The sequence below is a fragment of the Onychomys torridus genome, chromosome 2 (genome assembly GCF_903995425.1).
Source record: "Onychomys torridus chromosome 2, mOncTor1.1, whole genome shotgun sequence".
Taxonomy (NCBI): domain Eukaryota; kingdom Metazoa; phylum Chordata; class Mammalia; order Rodentia; family Cricetidae; genus Onychomys; species Onychomys torridus.
In genome coordinates, this window is record NC_050444.1 from 13,378,406 (window position 1) to 13,401,858 (window position 23,453).

The 23,453-nt window shown below is 41.3% G+C and overlaps 2 protein-coding genes across 2 annotated transcripts in view; both read right to left on the reverse strand.

Moving 5' to 3' along the window:
• The window catches only part of Ints8 (integrator complex subunit 8), a 51,923-nt gene extending 47,125 nt beyond the window's left edge, over nt 1-4,798 (reverse strand). The window contains exons 1-2 of the mRNA XM_036179156.1: nt 4,539-4,798; nt 3,049-3,223 (exon numbers count right to left, since the gene is read on the reverse strand). Of these exons, the coding sequence (XP_036035049.1) occupies nt 3,049-3,223; nt 4,539-4,668 (305 nt within the window). The 5' untranslated portion in view covers nt 4,669-4,798. The remainder of the gene's footprint in view (nt 1-3,048; nt 3,224-4,538) is intronic.
• An 8,845-nt stretch (nt 4,799-13,643) lies between these two features.
• The window catches only part of Dpy19l4 (dpy-19 like 4), a 63,370-nt gene continuing 53,560 nt past the window's right edge, over nt 13,644-23,453 (reverse strand). Inside the window, exons 17-19 of the mRNA XM_036179383.1 lie at nt 22,691-22,823; nt 17,005-17,163; nt 13,644-14,540 (exon numbers count right to left, since the gene is read on the reverse strand). Coding sequence (XP_036035276.1) covers nt 14,376-14,540; nt 17,005-17,163; nt 22,691-22,823 — 457 coding nt within the window. The 3' untranslated portion in view covers nt 13,644-14,375. The remainder of the gene's footprint in view (nt 14,541-17,004; nt 17,164-22,690; nt 22,824-23,453) is intronic.

Below are 23,453 nucleotides of genomic sequence, written 5' to 3' on the forward strand. Positions count from 1 at the left end.
TAATCCCAACACTGGGAAGGCAGAGGCAAGATCTCAGGAGCCCAAGGCCATCTTCCACTACAGAGCTTGAGACCAATCTGGGCTACAAAAGATTGTGTCTCATACAACCAAAAGATAATCGACTTACTTTCTTTTAAAAAGATTTATTTATTTATTATGTATGCAATGTTCTGCCTGCATGTATCCCTGCAGGCCAGAAGAGGGCACCAGATCTCATTGTAGATGGTTATGAGCCACTATGTGGTTACTGGGAATTGAACTCAGGACCTCTGGAAGAGCAGCCAGTGCTTTTTATTTTTTTTAAGATTTATTTATTTATTATGTATACAGTGTTCTGTTTGCATGTATCCCTGCAGGCCAGAAGAGGGTGCCAGATCTCATTACAGGTGGTTGTGAGCAACCATATGGGTGCTGGGAATTGAACTCAGGACCTCTGCAAGAACAGCCAGTGCTCTTAACTACTGAGCCATCTCTCCAGTCCCTCAATTTACTTTTTTAAAAAAATTATATTTAATGCTGAAGAACATGTGGTTGAAAAGTGTTTTGGAATACTGTGCTGACTAAGTATAAACTCTCAGTGCTGGGTGTGGTGACATCCAACTGCAAGGCAGAGACAGGTGAACCTGAAGACAGCCTGGGCTACACAATGGACGCCTGCTTCAGCGAAAATATTTAAGACCTTAGAGTTTAAAAGGGTGAAAAACTGGCAACAGGGGATGGAGAGATGGGTCAGTGGTTTTAAGAGCACTGGCTAGTTTTACAGAGGACCCAGGTTCAGTTCCCAGCACCCACATGGTGGTTCACAACCATCTGTAAGTCTAGTCCCAGGGGATCGAAAGCCCTTTTCTGACTTCCAAGGACACCAGGCACACATGTGGTGGCAAAACACCCTCATACATAAAATAAATTCAAATAAATCAATGAAAAGGATAGGTGGTGGTGGCACATGTCTTTAATCTCAGGGAGTCAGAGGCTTTTAATTCCAAGGAGGTAAAGGTAGGTAGATCTTTGAGTTTGGGGACAGCCTGATCTACAGAATGAGTTTCAGGACAGCCAGGACTACACAAAAAAACCCTGTCTTGAAAAAAACCAACAACCAACCAACCGGGGGGGGGGGGGGTGGCGGGGGTGGCAACAAACTACATTATTGTCGAGGAACAGTTAACGACCCTGTGTGGTGATCTGTAGGGAAGTGGGAACTGAGACTGGTCCTTGCTATATGGCTCAGGCTGACCTTGAACCACTGGTCTTCTTCCCTCAGCTTGCCAAGAGCTGGGATTATAATTATATACCACCACATCCAACTAGTTAATATTACGTTATGTGAAAAAACAAATCAAAACATTATACAGAGTATGATAACGTTATATAAAAATGTAGGAAGTTGGATATGAATAATCCCAGCAACTTGGGAGGTAAAGTCAAGATAATCAGGAATTCAAGATCCTCCACATACATACATACATACATACATACATACATATATAGGAAATACTCATGGCCTGAGGAAGGAATAATCAATTCAACCAAGAAAAATGCAAAATTGACCTGTAGCAAATACTTCATTGAAAAGTTAAAAGTTTAAAAAAAAAAAAAGATCCTCCTCAGTTACATAGCCAGTTCATGGTCAGCATGGGTTACACAAGATCCTGTACCAAAAAAATTAAAAATAGGGCTGGAGAGATGGCTCAGAGGTTAAGAGCACTGGCTGCTCTTCCAGGGTTCCTGAGCTAATTCCCAGCAACCACATGGTGGCTCACAACTATCTGTAATGAGATCTGGCGCCCTCTTCCAGCATGCAGACACACCTGTAGACACACTATATTCAGAGGACCTGGGTTGGATTCCCAGCACTTGGTGGTTCACAACCATCCATAACTCCAATTCAGGGAACTTGACCTTCTGACCTATAAAGGCACCAGGTACTCACATGGTACACATACGTTATGTATGTGCATGCACGGGCCAAACATTCATACCCATAAAATAAAGAAAATAAGTTTTTGCCGGGTGTTGGTGGTGCACGCCTTTAATCCCAGCACTCAGGAGGCAGAGGCAGGAGGATCTCTGTGAGTTCGAGGCCAGCCTGGTCTACAGAGTGAGATCCAGGAAAAGGCACAAAGCTACACAGAGAAACCCTGTCTCAAAAAAACAAAAAACAACAAAAAGAAAGAAAGAAAGAAAGACCAAAACATAAACAATAAATAACCTTTTCTAACTGAAGCAAATAAAAATGGAGGGAGGGTTGATGGTGACTGCTGAGGTTCAGGTTCAGTCTCTCCACACTGCAAACAACTTAAAACACTGGGCAAACCAGAACAAAGATCACCAAAAACATTTCCTCTGTCTTTCTCAATTCTCCAGTGTTTCCGAGAGAAAGGATGAAAACGAGTAACTTACTAAGAACAGCTTTGAAAGCTTTTAAGGCAACGAGTGCAAAGTCAAGTAGAAGCATTAGCTGTTTGGGGAAGGAGTGACTGACTCCTGACCAAACAAATTAACCCAATTACTCAATAGTAAATCATACCTTACATCCACCAACAACTTTTATTCACTGTCATCCAATACTTTCTGAAACAATTAAAAAGCACTTGAAGTCTGGATTTTTCTCCTGTTATAGCACCTAAAGTAATATAATCAGCATGGTCTACAGCCTAGTAGTAAAACCCTGCCTAGGATGCCTGAGGCCCTGACTTCAATTTTCAGTAAGATAGAGGGAAATGCTTCCTCATTACTGACTGAAAAACTTTAAAAGGTGATTTATCTACTATCCAAACAATCCTGTAGTCCCCGCTTTGTTTAGGGCTGGATGGTTTGAGTGACCCTATGTTGTCCAGTCTGGTCTCTAACGTGGGGCTCTACTGAACCTACTGCCGTGGCCTTCTAGCTTTAAACACTTTCTTATAACTTCTTAAAATGCTTGGATATTCTGCCATAAACATGCAGAAAAATAATTTACGTCACTATCAGAAATATATATCGGCATATACACGGAAACAAAGGTATCTAAACAGTGCCCCAAATGGAATGATAGTTAAACTTTCATACCTTTTCTCCAATATGTCTAAATCCCACTTCAAGTGTGCAGCAACCTTAAGAGCAAGAAGCTTTAGGATGCGGTTTCTCTTGTTATCAGGTGGAGGCTGGACTTGGTTTTGCTCATTAACTGAAGGTTTGGAAGCCTGCTCCAAAAACTGAACTATAAGTTGAACTGGAGCAGGATCTAGGATTTAAAAGAAAATAAATTCTTTAAGTTTGCCTTATAAATCTGCAAAAGGAGTCACTGTAGCAGGAGGTGGTGGCACAGGCCTTTAATATTGTATGGCCTGCAGAGCCAGGCGGATCTCTGTGAATTTGCAGCCAGCCTGGTCTACAGAGTGAGTCCAGGACATCCAGGACTCGAAAACCAAAAAGAGAAATGATTCATTGTACTGTACTATTTTACCACAAAGGAATACAAACAGTAATGGAAGTACACTGAAAAGAAATATGATACATGTGGGGTGGGGGGCATCTGGAAATGAGATAGTTGCAGCTCAGTGGTTGCCAGCCTGCCTGACATGCAAGCTGCCTGAGTTCAGATCCCAGTACTGGAGGGAGCTAGTAGGAGGAAGAGGTCAAAAAAAGAACAAAGCTTCAGAGGGAAGAACTAACCATTACAGGTTCCCAGTTCACCATATGACCGGTGCTAATTAGAGGAAAGAAAAGCAGGATGCAGAAGTATTGTTTTGACAATTAGGATCTTTCATTGAGTTATGTCTGCTGCTGTTGCCCACAATGAAACGTAGAGGTTAACGCCCCTTACATCATGTAGTATGAAGACTTCATTAAGTAAGGTAAGTGATATAAAGAGCTAAGTACAGTGGTTTGGCACCCTGCAAGCCCTAAACAATGTGCCAATAAGAAAGCGCTACAAGCATTAAGACACACGTGATAAAACTGCCTACCTAATGATGCCAACTTTTCACAAAGTAGTCCTCCACAAGTAAAGCCAAATTTGGATTAGAGCTGGACAAACCAAAGCTTACATTGTATCTTTTCAGAAATGCCTGGTAGGAGCAAAATAGCATGGTCCTTGCCCAGTAACATTCATGCGAGCATTGGTATCCCTACACAACAGCCACCTGGCGATTGCGCAACAGTTCCTGCTTTCGGGGATTTTTATTTTAATTCGGGGTCCAACAGTGAAGCACACAATGCCCTGCCTGAGTAAACAAAAACCTAAGGCTGGGGCTGGCTGGAGCCTCCGCAGCACGGAGCGGCTGGCTTCTCCCGCTCTCCCCTCCCGAAGCCGGCCCCGGGGGCCGTGCGACTCCAGCAACCCGGACCCCGCGTGGCAGGTGTCGGCGCCCCACGCTGTGAGGATCGCGGCAGACGGGAAACCTTTTGTCTGGACCTTTTCTCAGACTCTCCGCGGCGACGCCCGTGGTCCGGGTGGGCTCAGTCGCGCCTGCCAGGCCGCAGCCGTCGGGGACCCGGAGCAGCGGGGTCGCCAACCACGCCCGCCCGCCGCCCGCCGCCCGCAGGAGCCCGCTTACCCGGGCAGGCTTTGCGCAGATGCTTCTCCAACAGCGACTCCTCCAGCAGGAACTCGAACCAGCAGGTCTGCGGCGGGGTGCAGGGCCGGCTGGAGGTGGCCGCCTCCCGGTCTGCCGCCTCCGCGCTCATCCTGCCCCCGCCGCCGCTGCTCCCGCCGCCTCCCGGCTCCAACCTGACCCTCGCCGGAGCCCTGTGTCCAGCGGAACGGCCCGGAACGTCCGGACGGCTCGCACAGCCCAAGATGGCGGAGTAGCCTGCCCGTGCCCCGCCCCGGATTCGCAGCTCGCCGCGCTCTCGACCAATCACTGTCGGAATTCGGAGGAAAGGGGCGGGAGCAACAGACCGCCCCGCCTCCTGGCTGCCATGGAGTCGCCTTTCTGTGAAGCTCGGTTCTGGCCGGGCTTTCCTGGTTCCCTGGGAGTTTCTCACAGAGAAAATGCAGCGACTGCAATGTCTTCGTAATCAGAGGAACAAGACCTGATCGAGTTGTTTTGTCTCTGGTGCTTTCCCTTTCTGAGAGTCCTTCCCACCTCCTCTCCCCGTTTTCCAAATCAAGACTGCAAACAGTTAGATCCAACTTCTCAAGACTAGCTCTAGGTGTTTAGGACTAGTTAGAGCTCCTCAGATCTCCAGCCTAGGCACGTAAGACCTACTCTACATTTGCCGCGCTCTGTAACGTTCTTAGGTATCGTCACCCACAAAACTAAAGAGCAAAGCGTGGTGGGCCTTGCCTGGAAAACCCCGCACTTGGCAAGCTGAAGGCGAAGGATTCCTCAAGTTAGAGGCCAGATTGGTCCTCATAGTGAGTTCCCGGGATCCTGGGGACTGAGTGGCCAGCTGATCTAGCCTAAACAGCTCCCGGAGAGAGATGGGGGTGGGGGGGACAATTCCTGCATCTACCACTGTCCTACACACACCCATAGAAAATTTCACAAATAAGTATTACTAAAGATGATTGTCTTCATTAAGGGACCCTGAACAACATAGCAATAAAATCAGAGGTAGTCAGTTTCTTTTAGATGCCTTTCCGTTTTGTTTTGGCTTTGTTTGAAAAAGGGTTTCACTCTGTAGCCTAGAATGACCTGAAACTATGTAGCCCAGGCTGAACTTGAACCTCCTCGATCTTATTGACTCCCAAGTGCTGAGATTATAGGTCACCATGTTCCTTGTGGGTTCTTTGTGGGTATTTGTGTGTTTTTAGATTCCTTTAAAAGAAAAATACAACCATATATAAAATATGTAAAACCATTCTGTAACTATTCTGGGGGTGGATCTTATGTATTAGTATTCTGACCCGCCCCTTGGAAACCCGCCCCTTGGGGCCACCCTGCATCCAAGGTAAAGGAAAAACCCCTACCCCTCCTCTCTCTCCCCCTACCCCTCCTCTCTCTCCCCCTACCCCTCCTCTCTCTCCCCTACCCCTCCTCTCTCTCCCCCTACCCCTCCTCTCTCTCCCCCTACCCCTCCTCTCTCTCCCCCTACCCCTCCTCTCTCTCCCCCTACCCCTCCTCTCTCTCCCCCTACCCCTCCTCTCTCTCCCCCTCCCCGCTCCTATCTCCTCTCCCTCTCTCCTTCTTCTCTCCTCTCTCCCCTCTCCCCCTCCTCTCCTTCTCTCCCTCTCTCTCCATCCCCACGAGGTGCACACCTCTGCTTTCTCTCCCTTCTCTTTCTTCCTTGTCTCCCTCTTTCCTATCTTTCTCTTCATCTCTCTATCATAATAAACTCTCCACGTGGGTGCAGGGCCTGTGTGAATGACTTTCCACGGGCTGCTGCCCCTGCTACATCTGCCTAGCATGTTTTCCTCAGACATGGGCCCTGGTCTGGCCAGCCTTAGGTCCCCCACGTGCATAATTCATAACATTATGTCCTTAGGAATAGCTGGGATGACAGGCTTTTGCCACTAGGCCTGGGTTTTGTTGTAGATTTTATAAACCAGCAATAAATTTAAAACTATTATAAAGTCATGTCATGCCTTACGCTTTGGTCTTTGTATCTCGCTGAATGGAGAACTGAAGGAGACCTCATTTCCCTGAAGCAGTAGAGCCAGCACTGATTGCTGCAGTTAGCCACAGCTGAGTTTCCGAGTCATTCTCTCTCTCTCTTTTTTTTAAAGATTTATTTATTAATTATGTATACAGTGTAATGTCTGCATGTATCCTTGCAGGCCAGAAGAGGGCACCAGATCTCATTACGGATGGTTGTGAGCCACCATGTGGCTGCTGGGAGTTGAACTCAGGACCTCTGGAAGAACAGCCAGTGTTCTTAACCGCTGAGCCATCTGTCTTTAAATGGCAACTCTCACCCTCTTCCTTTAAACTGTAAAGCCTTCTACAGTGGCAGACAAGACTGGTAAAGAAATGGCTAGACAGTGCCTCTCTCTATGTCGACATTTTCAAGTTGCACAGAGTGGAGAATACAGTCCTGGATTCTGCTACCTGGGCCTCTGGAGAGAAGTCATGGGGACCTCTTCCTCTCACTGTCAAGTAATAAACTTTGATGTGACAGGACTTAAAACACACAAATTCTCTGTGTACAAAGAGCACACGAATTTATGGTGTGCCTTTAGGATTGGATCTCAGAATTTTCCTTGGTAGCTAGAGAGACACTGTCACATGAATATATATCACTTGTAACTCACAGGTCCTATTTACTATTCTTTCCCCATGCTGTTAAATCACAGTTGTCAAAGGCAGAGCCACCTTGGCATAAGCTACGACTCTAAAGTCTTGTCCATACACTTTCAAAATGAGGATAAATGTAAGTGTGCTAGCAAATGTGATTTCTTCCAGCAATTTTAAAAAATTATCTCTTCAAGCCTTTTTTTTTTTTGAGCTGAGGATCGAACCCCAGGCCTTGTGCTTGTGCTTGCTAGGCAAGCACTCTACCATTGAATATTTTCAGAACCAGGTGTGGTGGGTGGCTCACGCCTTTAATCCCAGCACTCAGGAGGCGGAGACAGGCAGATTCCTGAGTTCAAGGCCAGCTTGGTCTACAAAGTGAGTTCCAAGAGTAATGAGGGATAATGACTACATAGAGAAACCCTATCTCAAACAGACAAGATTTATTTTCAGGAGTAGGAGATACATTGCTTAGAAGTTAAGAACATGCCCGGTGGTAGCTGCACACAACTTTAATCTCAGCACTCCAGAGGCAGAGGCAGGAGGATGTCTATGAGTTCGAGGAAAGCCAGGACAGCCAGAGCTGTCACACAAAGAAGCCCTGTCTCAAAAGACAAAAAAGGAAAAGAAAAAGAAAAAACACTGGCCACTCTTCCGGGACACTCAGGTTCAATTCCCAGCACTCACATGAGAGCTTACAACATCTATAACTCCAGCTCCAGGGGATCTGACACCTCTTCTCGCTGTCTCAGGTACCAGGCACACTTGTGTGGTACAGACATACATACAGGCAAAACACCCATATACATAAAATAATTAAAAGACTGGTTTTTATTCATATGTGTGCACCCTGGAGGTCAGAAGCATATGTCAGGTCTCCTGGGAACTCTAGCCCTGTACAGGAGTAGCAAGCACTCTTTCTGAGACAGGGTCTGACTAGCCTGGCTGCTCTGGAACTCCCTATACAGACCATGTTCGCCTCAAACTCACATATCCACCTGCCTCTGCCTCCTCAGTTCTGCGGTTGGCTCCACCATGCTCGGCTCAAAAATAAAGATCTTAAATACTGTCCACAAAGTGCTACTGAATCCACTGTCCTGGTTAGTTTTGTTAGCCTGACACAAGCTAGAGTCATTTGGATTCTCAGAAGAGAAAATGTCCCTATAAGATCTCTGGTAGATCTGCACTGCATTTTCTTGATTCACTATTGATGTGGGTGGGTGCAGCTCACTGGAGGTGATACCTAACCCCCACCCCCCATCCTTAATGATATAAGGAAACAAATGAGCAAGCCAGAGGGAACAAGTGAGCAAACACTTCTCCAAGGCCTCTGTATCCGTCCTTCATGTAGTTTCCTGTCCTGTTGGAGTTCCTGCCCTGACTGTGCTGTGGAACTGTAAACTGAAATAAACTCTTTCCTCCCCAACTGGCTTTTGGTCATGCTGCCTTATCTCAGCAATACAACCAACCCTACGACAGTTTCACAAGAGAAAGCAATAGCCTGAAATTTATTTAGTTTCCACTGTGAGCCTGAAATTATTAGCAAGCTCCAGAGCAGTGGTTCTCAACCTGTGAGTTGTGACCTCTGGAGGGTCAAATAGCCCTTTCACAGGGGTCACCTAAGACCAGTGGAAAACACAGATATTTACATTAGGATCCATTACAGTAGCAAAATTACATATATGAAGTAGTTACAAAGATAAATTTGTGATTGGGAGGGGGGGACTCAAACTGTATTAAAGGGTCAAGCATGAGGAAGGTTGAGAACAACTGTTTTAGAAAGACAGAACCTCAAAGAGATAGATACAGTTAATATTTCACACTAACATGAATGAACCTTGACAATGTTACGTTAGGTGAGAGCAGCTAGCCATTGACTACCATCAAATGTATGATTCCATTTATATGCGATGTCTAGAATGAGAAAATATATGTAGATTAGTGAGTGAGAGGTGCCTAAAGCTGGGGACAGGATGGTTATAGTTGATAGCTAAAAGGAACAGAGTTTATTTGTGGGAGGTGATGAATACGTCCTGGAATTGGTTATGGTGATAACTGCACAGACTTGAATACTAATGAAAACCACTGAATTGTACACTTAAACCAGTGAGTTGAACAATGCATTAATTATATCTCAATAAATTTGACAAGCATGAATAAGAGACAGCTTAAAATTCTGAGTTTTATTATGAAAACAAAATGAGGGTAAACGAGCATGAAAGAACTTCATTATTGAAAAACGAATATTAATGTTACAAAATATGGACTAAATTGTTTACAGACAACTCTTAAAGTATTTGTATTTACTGACATTGTATAATGTTACAGAGATGTAACCTCGGTTACAGGAGGGACACATATAATCTAAATACACATCATTGTAGATATGACTCAGACCTCCCTACATAAAGCGAGCGAGGGACACATATAATCTAAATACACATCATTGTAGATATGACTCAGACCTCCCTACATAAAGCGAGCGAGGGACACATATAATCTAAATACACATCATTGTAGATATGACTCAGACCTCCCTACATAAAGCGAGCGAGGGACACATATAATCTAAATACACATCATTGTAGATATGACTCAGACCTCCCTACATAAAGCGAGCGAGGGACACATATAATCTAAATACACATCATTGTAGATATGACTCAGACCTCCCTACATAAAGCGAGCGAGGGACACATATAATCTAAATACACATCATTGTAGATATGACTCAGACCTCCCTACATAAAGCGAGCGAGGGACACATATAATCTAAATACACATCATTGTAGATATGACTCAGACCTCCCTACATAAAGCGAGCGAGGGACACATATAATCTAAATACACATCATTGTAGATATGACTCAGACCTCCCTACATAAAGCGAGCGAGGGACACATATAATCTAAATACACATCATTGTAGATATGACTCAGACCTCCCTACATAAAGCGAGCTGTGTTCACTCTTGTTAGCATTTGTACAAGGCTATTGGCTTCAAAATAGGGAAGAGCAATTTATATGCTACTGAATGTTTCTCTTATGCCATCATTTCACAAAACACAGATAACAATCACAAGTAAAGTCTACTGCTCATAGAATTGCACGTAGTAGTCTGTATGTCAAGATTACAATGTTGCCATTCCAGGAGCCAGAAGCAGAAACAATCCAAAGAAACCTTTATACTGAATTCAACACATTTGGTTCCAAAGTGTCCATTTTATTACAGAAGCAAATATACTATTTAGAAAATAAGCTATCAAACATATTCCTTTGCAGCTTGTTTCTAATTTTATTTAAAGCATTAACCTTATAATTAAAAAACTCAGTAATTTTAGTAAGAACTTGTATGATTTTCCTTGTAATTTGCAGGATCAGAATTTTTTTTTGTTTTTGTTTGTTTGAGGCAGGGTTTCTCTGTGTAGCCTTGGCTGTCCTGGAATTCACTTTATAGACCAGGCTAGCCTTGAACTCACAGAGATCTGCCTGCCTCTGCTTCTCTGTGCTGGGATAAAAGGTATGCACCACCACTGCCAGGCCAGAGCCAGAATTTGAATACATATTGTCTAAACACTATTAGTAAATAGCAAGAATAGAGAATCTGCATTTAATTTTTGGAGTTTTTTCTTTGCAGAGGGGCTCATGTAAGCCAGGCTGGCCTCAAACTCATTGATGTAGCTGAGGATGACTCTGAACACTTGATCCTGTCTTCCTCCTCCCAAATGCTGGATCACAGGTGTGTACCACCACACAGAGCAAGACTAGATATGTTAAAAGCTGGGTAAAAGAAGAAAGGATACTAAGATACAAGTTAGGAAGTAATTATTAGTTTTAAAGAGGTTCTTAAATATACTGAATGAGAAGTGTATGTCCTTGAGATATTCATGCATTAAAAATAAATTTACCGAAAGATCAGTTCACACAGAATTGTTGAAAACTCTGCCAAATGAAAAAAAGACTCCTTTAATCAAAATGAGGCATCAAATGTGTTAGCAATTAAAAAATAAGGTCCCAAAGATTTCTCAAAACTAAAGTAATTTAATAAGAGTTATACAAGAAATTAATAATCTACTTGAAGCACGTTTTTCAGCCACAAATCATTAACACTTTCATTTCCATTTCTTCCTTCTTCGTTGACTGAATCTGGCTGGTACAGCAATTTGGGTTACTGACCTGGAAAGAAAAGACCGTGTGCATGTGCGTGCGTGCGTGCGTGCGTGCGTGCGTAAAGTTAGTGCTGAAGTACATCACATAGACTGTAAAAGTCTGCCAGTACAATGCAAAACACCAAGATAGAGATGCCAAAGTCATAAAAGCATTACTAAACTCACAGAGTCCATATACTTCCCTTATCACGTCACTTTCACTTATTGGACTATTTGGCATTCAAGAAGCTACATAAATTAATTTAGGGATGGTAAGTTCCCGACAAAGATTTGCTGATTACTGAGTTGAAGCTAACAGTGACAATGGCAGGGAGACATTATTTTTTTGTTGTGCTGGGGATAAACCCAGGGCCTCTTGTCCACGAGGAAAGTGCTCCACCATTGGGACTACCTCCTCAGCCTGATGGTATTTTTTCAATGTAGAAAAGTTACCAACATTTTCTTATGGAAAAGAAAATGAGTAATATGATATGAAATAGAAAATGAATTTATAAATGAAGAAGTTAAGGCACTTATTTTGATGGGTTTGTTATATTAAAAGAAAAACTGTTTTCTCTTTCTTTGAGGAATTCCTTCCCATTCAATCCCTAACCTCTGCTTCATCAACGGAGCTCCTCTGTGGAATCCGACAGCTGCTAGGTTATGAGGTTAGAACGACCTGCAGAACTTTTCACTTGTTACTCCACAAGTTACTAAGTAAATCATTAAATGCTTTCGACAAGAGTTTTCCAGTTAGTGACAGTTGAGATGGAAGTGAATCAACTTATCTCTCATACCTAACGTTATCATTTTATTCTCTTTTCCTTCCCCTCCCCCAGGGCCTTGTGTATGCTAACCCAGTACTATGCCACTGACCTACGAGCCACAGCCAGTATTAGAATTTCTACAATAAAGCTTACTTTTCTGTTTTAGTTGATGTTGAGTGAAAGTTAATTATAAACTTTTGTTGTTGTTGTTGTTTTTGAGAGAGAGTCACACTGTGTAACTTTAGCTGTCCTGGAACTCACTATGTCGACCAGGGTGGCCTTGAACTCAGAGATCCTGCTGCCTCTGCCTCCTGAGTGCTAAGAATAAAAGAGTGCACCACCACGCCCAGGACTAATTATAAACTTTTAATTAAAAAGTTCTCTATCTATTTAAGAAATATGTTGACGAGCAAAGCAACTTACTATGACAGCAAACAAAACAAAAACTAAAACACCACACATTATCATGTCATTAAAAATTCAACCGAAGAATTCATATTAGAAGGGAACCGGGTCTGTACTTCCCTTTACAATGTGTAAGCTGTTTCTTCATGCTTTAACCTGAAGGACCACCGCATGACTACTCACTGTGTACTTGAGTATGGTGAGTTTTCACAGAGCCCGATGCTAACCACTGCTGACTACCAAGGTTCTCAGAGACAGTCAGCTCTGCTGCCACAGCTGCTTTTCTGTAGTTAAATAAGTACGTAAAGAGCAAACGGGACCAACGACGCTAAGTCAGATGGTATGACAGAGGTCAGTAAGCTCCACAACCGTAAAAGACAAAAAATATGTGTGTATATATATATTTACAAATACAAAAAGAAAAAATACTATTCCTCATAATGTAATAATACGGAGTTCTGAAAATGCAATTTTATAGCACTCTAACAAATAAAAAGTTAGAGAACATGTTCACTGAACAACGGTATAATATAAAATTAAATATTCATTTTATTAAAATCATTTCTCTACAGGCTTCATCTATCCTGAATCTCTTTAAGAGACCAAATTAATTACAATTTCTTTCTCCTCCCAAACAGGGCCTGACTATGTAGCTCTGGCTGTCTTGGAACTCACAGAGATCTGCCTGCCTCTGCCTCCCAAATGCTGGGATTAAAGGCACGAGTCACTACACTGGCTTAGAATTTCTTTTAATGATACAAAATTGAAAATACACAAAGGAATGTGGCATTTATGCTGCGAATTGTTGAAAATTTTTTAACTCTCATTTTGCTCTATTAAACATGTAATGTTTCATGAATAACATCGCTTTATTGGTTATACTTTATAACCAATACACCTATATGCAGAGGTGTGTCTAAAAGTGTCTGCAGACACCTCCAGAAATTGATGCCCATGGTAGTGTACATATTATTATTGTGACAGTGTTAATTATTTTTACTTAATACATCCATAGAAAACATGTGATTGGACTGTATATGCCACATCCAAAAAAATGTAAAAATTCTTTTAAATGTCCATGTGTGTGTGTGTGTGTGTGTGTGTGTGTGTGTGTGTGTGTGTGTGTGTGTGTGTGTGTGTGTGTGGTGTGTGTATGGACATATATATACATATATGTATATATATGGACATATATATATACAAACAAACACAAGCTATCGTTCTAACATGATTAAATTGTTATCAACTTAATGGGCATAAGTGAGAAAAGGCAATCACTTAATAGTCATGAAATAATTAGATGTATTAACTCGTCCTATGTATTGCTAAGAACATGCTACATTACTTGAGCAGCAGATGACAGGAATAGTATCATAAAAACAATCACTTTCCTTTTTGTTATTTCCTTTATGTTATCTCCCTTTAAATTTAAATGTCACATATTTTTAACTAACATTTAAATTCTTTTTAACTGTAAAAAATTTACATCTGTTACAAACTTGCTTGGAGAATTTTCTCTTCTACTATAGAATAAAATCACACATTAAGTACTTATTAAAAATTATGTTTTTGATGTAAACACTGACCTTGAAAATACCCAAATTAAAGATCAATATTATGATAGGTAAGATTTATAAGGAGACAATGCAGCGGAGAAATGTTTAAATCGTGTATGAAGGAAGGCTGTCAGAAGACTGCAGCAGTGGATTTGACATTTTACTAAACAACAGCGACGTTTGATCTTCTGTTCCAACAAAACCCTAAACCCAGGAGTCAGCAGCAGGGGGGGAAGAGTAGCAGCACTCCAGGTATCCACCTCCATCTGCAGGGCACCTGGAGGTCCAAGAAAACTGCGTTCTACTGCAGTGGCAGGTCTTTAAGTGAAGGCTCTGTTGTTTTCAAGATTGGAAGGATATCACGGTGTTGACTTTATATACGAAGTAGGACCTGTTCCAGTACACTCGAGTGAAGTAATTCACATATGGAGAATAGTTAATTTTGACCTCATGGCAAAACCGTCCATACTTTGAATAGGTTAATTTGTCACCTTCTTCACAAACCACCTATCAAAAAATAAGAAACAATATAAAAAACTTACTAAATTTATTAGGAATATAATCCTTGTACTTGTGTGTGTGTGTGTGTGTGTGTGTGTGTGTGTGTGTGTGTATGAAAATTATCATTGCTAAACATGACTATAAACTATCTTACGCTGTTTAGCAAATTTAAGCCTTCTCCAAAGTCCTCATGACCACTGAACTCCTGAACTTTGATGGAGAAATAATCATAAAATGTTTGCAATTTGTAAAGGATTTAATACTAAAATTTAGCTGACACTGCTCTGCAGAACTCAATTATATAGCTTCTAAGGATGAAAAATGAATATACCCAGGACCCATAATCACCTAGTAAGCAAGCACACATGACACTTACCTAGTATTAGGCTTTTACATTCCCATCTGACAATGCTCTCACCACCATAGCTCAGCTAAGTTTAAGTTTTGTGGGTTTTTCATTATATTACATTGTGTGTGTGTGTGTGTGTGTGTGTGTGTGTGTGTGTGTGTATGTTTCAGTCAGAGGAAAACTTTTAAGAGTCCCAAGGATGGGACTCAGGTTGTCAGGCTTGGAAACAAATCTTTATCCACTAAGCTAGCTTGCTGCCTCAGGTTTGCTTATTTTTATAATATTATTGTAAAACCTATAATAGACATTGGACAGTCAATGTTAATAGTAAAGTAGCTTAAGTCTATGTCTGATATTACGTGAAAGAAAGAGCAAAAAGGTGGGTCCCAAAAGAACAGAAAGGCAACCTGATGTGCCATGCTTTACTGATACCCATGGGAGGCCTGCCCCTTTCTGAACAGAAACAGAGGAGGAGTGGATTAGCAGGGAGGAGTGAAGGGAGGAGAGGAGGGAGGGGAAACTGCAGTTGAGATGTAAAATAATAAATTTTAAACAAGAAAGGAGGCAGAGAGCAATCAGAAATGTATCAGTAATTACTGAATGTCACTTCTTGATTACAGTCCATCCATCACCAATAAACCAAAATCACATTATCAAGCACCCCTGAGAACATTCAAAATACACACAGCCTAAAAAAGTTTACAATGCAAGCTTATTGGGTCACAAAGACATGAGAATGGGAAAATTTTTAAAGACATTTTTATTTTATGTGAGTGTTTTGCCTGTATGTATATGTGCCCTGCATGCATGAAGTGCTCTCAGAGGCCAGAAGAGGGCATCTGATCCCCTCAAACAGGAGTTACAGAAGGTTGTGAGCTGTTCTGTTGAGTCCTGAGACCTGAATCTGGGTCCTCTTCAAGGGTAAGAGGGGCTCTTAAATGCTGAGCCACCTCTCCAATCCTGAAAGATTCGAACTGTGAAAACAAATTCTTCACCTCCAAACTGCTCTTGGCTTGTTAAAACAAACATGATTGTTTCAGAAGGGAAAGAAAAAATATCTGTGGTGATATATTGTGTATCAAATAAAGCTTGTGGGGTTGGAGAGATGGCTCAGCGGTTAAGAGCACTGATTGTTCTTCCAGAGAACCCAAGTTTAATTCCCAGCACCCAAATGGCAGCTAACAACTGTCTCTAACTCCAAGATCTAACACCTTCACACAGACATATATGCAGGCCAAATACTAAATAAATAAGTAAGTAAGTAAGCAAACAAACAAACAAACAAATAAATAAATAAATAAATAATTGGGGGGGGAGCTTGTCTGAGGATCAGAGGACAGAGCCAGCCACTAGATTAAACACAGAGGCCAGGCAGTGGTGACACACACCATTAATCCTATAAATGTGTCTAGATCTCTCTGAGTTCAAAGCCACTCTGGACCACATGAGATTGATTCAGTCTAGGAGAGAAACAGAGCAAGGCAGTGGTGACACACACCTTAAACCCCAGTACTTGGGAGTCACACACCTTTAGTCCCAGCACTTGAGATCTCATGCCTTTGCTACCAGTATTTGGGAAGCACACAGGCCATTAATCCCAGTACTAGGAAGGAAGTGAAATGGCTGGGCAGAGAAAGGCATAGAAGGTTCAAGGAGACAGAAACTAGAGCCTTCCAGCTGAGGACTCAGAGGCTTTCAGTCTGAGGATTCAGGAATGGTGAGAAGTTTCTCTAGTGGCTTGCTCCTATGTCTCTCTGATCTCTCAACATTTACCCCAATATCTATCTCCAGGTTTTTATTATAAGACCACTTAAGGTTCATACAACAAAAACCCTGGCTGCAGCCTAAACAGACTTTGCCCTACAACTCAGAATGGTCTATTTCTCTTTTTCTCAAATCCTCCAGCCTAGCTTTCTCAGGAGTAAAAGCATCTATTCCCACGGGTACTATTCATCAGACGTGCACACTCCCTGTGAGTCTTCTTGGTTGGTAGGCTGTCGCATGTGCACTACACGTGGAGAGGGAAGCTGGTTTGCCAGAGCAGCTAAAGTTCATGGAGGGTGACAAGGCTAAAGAAAGTCATTCCTCTAAGAAACAACCAACTTTTACATGGTTACTTACATGTCCATTTGCAACATCTAGTAAGTCTTTGACCCTGCAGCCTCTCACGGTTCCCATCTCATTGCAGATGGCATCTTCTACAATGAGGTAGTTAGCTTTGTAAGATGTCAGGATTTTATAAATATCCTCAGCAGATCGCTTTGAATAGATTTGGTAAATCTGAAAGGAAATAATTAGGACAAAATTTAAAAGGCACTGAAAGCACCTGTTAATTAAAATTACACAACTTGAATAAAATACACTTCACAGGGATGGATAGGACGACTCAGCAGATAGGTGCATGACCCGCTCTTGCAGAGGGTCTGAGTTTGGTTCCCAGCATCTACATCAGGCAGTTCCCAATGGCTATAACTCGACCTGCAGGAGTACAAGAGCCTCTTCTGGACCCCTCAGACAGCTGTGTTCACATGCACACACACCCGCCTGGTATACACATGACTATAAAATAACATACAACTCATTAGCATACAATTCACCAACTAATGATTTTCAGTATATTTACAGAGTTGTGCATCTACCAATACAACTTTAGATCACTTGCATTATCCCAAAGAAGAAAAGATGGGTATCTTGTCTGTTACCTCTCAACCTGCCTGCCTCATTCCTATTAACCAATAATCTACAATGTCTCTACTAAAGTATCTATTCTAGACATCTGAAATCCATGGGATCTATAACATGGGATTCTTTGTGACTGACTTCCTTCACTTGGCATAAAGCTTGCCTACTTCATCCATATTGTACTGTAGCATCTTTAAGTACCTCATTATCTTTCAAAGCCAAATATTTACTCTATTAATATAAGGATAAAACATTTTGTTTATCGTCAGTTAATAAACATTTTGGTTGCTTGTATTTGGGGGCCATTATGTACATATGATGTACATGAGTATTCACATAGGAGTTCTGTGCAGGACATACATTTCTACCAGAACTGCTATGTCATAAGCTAACTAATTAATTTGGGGAACAGCCTGACTAGTTCCCAAAGACTGTGTACAGGGTTTGGGCCTAGCTATCTAAATCCTAAGGAACACTTTTTTGTCCTTTTTGTTTGTTTTTTGAGGCAGGGTCTTTACACAGCCCTGGCAGGCCTTGACCTTGATATATACACCAGGCTGCCCTTGAATTCACAGAGATTAGCCTGCATCTACCCACCACAATCCTCAGTGCTGGATTAAAGGTGCTCATCACCAAGCCCAGCTTATTTGTCTCTTTGATTTTAGCTATCCCACTTGGACTGTAGAGATATCTACTTGTGGATTTGACTTTCATTTTCCTGATGGTTAATGAAGTTACACACCATCATATACAAATTAGTCACTTGAATTTTTTCTCCTTTGAAAAAAAATGCCTATAGTATTTTTCCTATTTTCAAGATTTTGATCTGATGTACCCTTCTGTCTCCAAATGAACCCAAATACATACACAGAAATGCAGACACATTCAGACATGAATAAAAATTTAAAAGAATCTTTAAAATAAAATTCTGTGAAATGTCAACATTACTAAGAGACCAGAAAAGTGTTTCAACTTTGGTATGATAGAAATTTGAGGCCGAATACTTCATTCTGGGGACAGGACAGAGGCTATTTTGCCCACTGTAGGGGTGTTTACCAGCACCCCTGGGCAGCACCTGCTCAATGCCCACAGAACCCTATCTCTAGTGACAACCGACAACCAAATACATCTCTAGACAGTACCAAATGCCCTCTCCTTGCAAACTCTTCCTGGGTTGACAAACAACGTGTAAGAGATTATATAAAGATTGGTCTTGTATTATAAGCTACAGATACTGTCTAACTAGATGTCCTGTCTCATCTCTGTGGAGCTTCATTTGGGTTGTGAGTAGATAAAATTATCCAGTAACTGCTATTTACTACATACTGTAAAGAAAGGCAAACTTTGAAAAAGCAAAATAAGCAAACTATAATTGCTATTCTTGGAGCCGAGTTCCATAAAACAAAGTAATTAGAACGCTGATCAAATTATAAATGATTCTGAAGCACCATACTGGGGGAAAGTTCTATCAAAAGAAAACAAAGAAGCTGGGCATTTGTGGTAGCCTGGGCTACACAGTGAGATATCTGTCTCAAAAACAAAAAGCTGGAATGATGGTTTCTTAGGAATTCCTGTCCATATTCTACCCAAACATCACCATCTCTTTGAACACAGTAAACATTAATCAGAACTGACTGCTTCCTCTTGAGGCAGGCCACCCGTAAGCTTATCTTCCGATCTCTGTCCTCTCCACCTGCTTTGATATGTTCTCTTGAGACTATAATTAACTTTCCCTTTGTCCCTTTTAAAAATATTTTTTGGCTCTTTGACAAAAAGTTTCACTTATAGTCCAGGCTGGCCTTGAACTTAACTGCAACTCAGCAAGTGCTAGGATTACACATCTAATTATTCCACTATAAGGCTTAATTATTTAGCTTTTCATGTTTCCCAGCTGCCTCAAGGGCAACCTAAATTCCTCAGCAGGATACCACAGGTCCACAAAATTCTGCCCTCATTTTCTAGTTACATAGTTTCATTTCCTAGTCACATAGTTACATCTTCTAGTTAGAAAGTCACCTTTTCTAGTCACATAGTTACATTTTCTAATCATAGTTGCATTTTCTGTTACATAGTTAAATTTTTCTAGTTACATGGTTACATTTTTCTAGTTACACTGTTACACTTTCTAGTTACATAGTTGCATTTTCTAAATACACAGTTACATTTCCTAGTTACATAGTTGTATTTTTCAAGTTATATATTTGCATTTTCTAGTTACATTTTTTAGCCACATAGTTGCATTTTCTCTTAGTTACCCAGTCTAGTTACATATTACATAGTTACATTTTTCTAGTCACATTGTTCTAGTTACACAGTTGTATTTTGAAGTTAGTTATGTTTTCTAGATACACAGTTACATTTTCTAGTTACACCATAACATTTTTCTAGTTACACATTTGTATTTTGAAGTTAGTTATGTTTTCTAGATACACAGTTACATTTTCTAGTTACATAGCTACATTTTTCTACTTACATAGTTACATTTTCTAGCCCAAAGTTGCACTTTCTGTTACATAGTTACATGTTCTAGTTACATAATCACATTTTTCTAGTTACACTGTTACATTTTCTAGTTACACAGGTATATTTTCAAGTTACTGTTCCATTTTCTAGATACACAGTTACATTTTCTAGTTACATAGCTACACATATTTCTGGTTTGTGTTACTTTTTCAGCATCTAATCACACATATTCCATTTCCAAACAAGTATCTCACCAGTCATCAATGCTGAGATCAAAGAGAATGACCTCACTTGGGATGAATTCTTAAGGTTTTGTAAGCAGAACTAATTATTCCTGCCTTTGAACTCTGTGTACTAGATGTGTATGTACACCCAGGCACATATAACTACAATTTAACAGTACATTCTGAGCACAGTGGAACATTCTTATAATCCTAGTACTTGGAGAAATGGACTCAGGAGAACATGAGTTCAAGGCTAAGCTTGACTACATACAAAACTTGAGACCCTCTTTCTCAGTACAAACAAAAATAATCCTTTGAAGTTTTATTGTTTCAGTAATTTACAATTGTTTAGTAATTTAATTTTTATAAGTAGGAAAAACTATAACTTTTATTTCCAGATTCAGTAGATCATTCAAGGTAATGTACAGAACTACTATTTGAGTCACAGAGTCCTGGCTGTCCTGGAACTAGTCATGTAAAGAGGCCAGGCTGACCTCAAAGTCACAGAGATTCCCCCCCCCCCATTTGTTTCAAGAGTGCTAGGGTTAAAGGCATGCACTAAAACACACCAGGTAGTATTTGTTTAAAATTATTTTTTATTTTATGTATTTGGATGTTTTGCATGTATGTATGTCTGTGCACCATGTGCATGCCTGATGCCTATGAAGGCGGGCACTGGATCCCCTAGAACTGGAAGTACAAGCAGTTTATGAGCTGCCATGTGGGTGCTAGGAATTGAACCCAGGTCCTCTGGAAGAGCAGTCAGTGTTCTTAACTACTGAGCCATCTCTCTAGCCTGTAAATTTATCATTTAAATCCATAACATTCAAAATAAGATATTCTCTAATCCACATTAATTAGGTGTCATTCTGATGTAATACAGAATTATTTATTAAAGCCCATACCGATAAAGCAGAAGAACTCCACAGGTCGGTTAGTTAGCTGGTTGACTGGTTTTTGCAGTACAAAGGATTGACTCAGAGATTTGTGAGTGACCTCCAAACAGTACCATTGAGTCACATTTCCAGGCTAACATGGGCCACCCTAACATCTACCTCATCTATGATTGAATCTAGGGACTTATAAATGGCAGGTAAACAGTACCATTGAGCTACACGCCCAGGCTTAATTTTTTTTCCCAAAGCAATTGCTTATTTCCTAGTTTGATCTTGAAATTGCTATTCTCTGCCTCTATCTTCCAAATAGCTGGGATTACAAGGATGCTAACACTCCTGGATAAATAAAAACAGTACATATTTGTTTACAGGGTGGGGGTGGAAGACACGGAGTATACATCAGTTGATTTACTCAATCTCTCTCCATCTTTTATTTTTTATTTCATTCATTCATTCATTTGTTTTGGTTTTTTGAGACAGAGTTTCTCTGTGCAACAACCCTAGGTGTCCTGGAACTTGCTCTGTAGACCAGGCTGGCCTGAAACTCACAGAGATCTGACTCCCTCCCTCTCCCAAGTACTGGGATTAAAGGCATGCTCCACCACCACCCAGCACACCACCTTAATTTTGAAACAGTGTCTTATTCAACCTAGAACTCTATGATTGGGCTAAAATGGCTGGTCATAAAGCCCCAAGGATCCTTCTGTCTCCAACTCCCAGCACTGGGACAGATGTGCATGCTGCCATACTTGGCTCTTAATATAGGTGGTACGGCTCCAAATTCAGGCGCTCATACTGGCACAGTGAGCACATTACTCACTGCGCAATCTCTCTAGACCCACAGCTTCTAAATTACATTTGTATTTTATCAGCAATAGAATAACTTTGGAAAGACAACATGTATTGAGACAGGAATGGACAGTTTTCCTCAACAATTTGAGAACCACGATACTTTAGAAGGATGGTTTCCCTTTCTGAAATATCCATCCATTCCAATAACAGCGCTATGGAAACTACCTCTCACAGAAGTGTAGCAACACTCTTCACAAAATAAAAATTTAATATTTTAGTTTGTTGTTGCTTTTGTTTTTGAGACAGGGTTTCTCTGTGTAGCTTTGGAGCCTGTCCTGAAGCTCACTCTGTAGTCCAGGCTGGCCTCGAACTCACAGAGATCTGCCTGCCTCTGCCTCTGGAGTCCTGCGCCACCACCGCCCAGCAAAAAATTTAATATTTTAATCTTCGATTATCTCTTGGTTAAATTAAATTAATCATACAACTTTTACCCTTTTTTCTTTTTCTTTTTTCGCTTTTGACATGGTCCTGCTCTATAGCTCTGGCTAGTCTGAAACGCCCTATGGAGCACAAGCCGACATCAAACTCACAGTGGCCCTCCTGTTTCAACCTCCCACAACTTTAAAACTAAACTGAATTACATCTTCTAAAAGTGGATTTCCTATCTATCAAGAAGCACGTATCAGCACAGAGCAAGATTAAATTATAGCGTCACTTTAAAAGACCCAAAGGTAGAACTTGATGGCTTACGTTTTCATTTCTCTTGAGAAGATCATCATCACTGTAAAGCGGCAAGCTTGTCACCATCCATCCAGTACACAGTTTAATCACACCCATTAACTGTGGGCTTCCAGCAAACACAGCTGCAACTGGAGCTTGCCTCCTGTAAGAGCCAACAGATTGCGTGATAAAAGAGCAAGTACACTACTAAGATCATTGACTTGTACCAACTCTCAAACACCAGCTACTTTCTATGTCTAGCACTTAGATTTCAAAGGCAATGCAGTTCATTTCACTTATGCACTCATTAAAAAGCAGGCTAGACTAAACATCTACCATATGCCAGCAGCTGTTTTAAGCACTGAAGATAGAGAAGTGGAGATAAGAAACAAGAATATACTACATCAGAGGGTAACCCACATGACTCAAATCCTTCCACATCCATTCACCCTCCCGCTCCTTCTGTCTCTGACAGCAGCATAGTCTACTCCACACTGAGTCCACTGCAAATTCTAGGAAGCCACTTACAGGGTAGGAAACCAATGACCAACTTCCTTCCTTCCATTTATTTTCACAGTGCTAGGATGAAACTTAGAGCCTCCATATATGATTAAAAGTGCTCTATCAGACTGATGAAGGGCTCAGCATGCTTGCTGCCAAACCAGATGGCATGAGCTTGAGCCCAGAACCAAGTGAAAATAACTTACTCCTGTAAATTGCCTTCTGACTTCTACACACATACCATGGTACACACACACACTGTGGCAGTTTGAATGTAACTAGCCAGCATAAG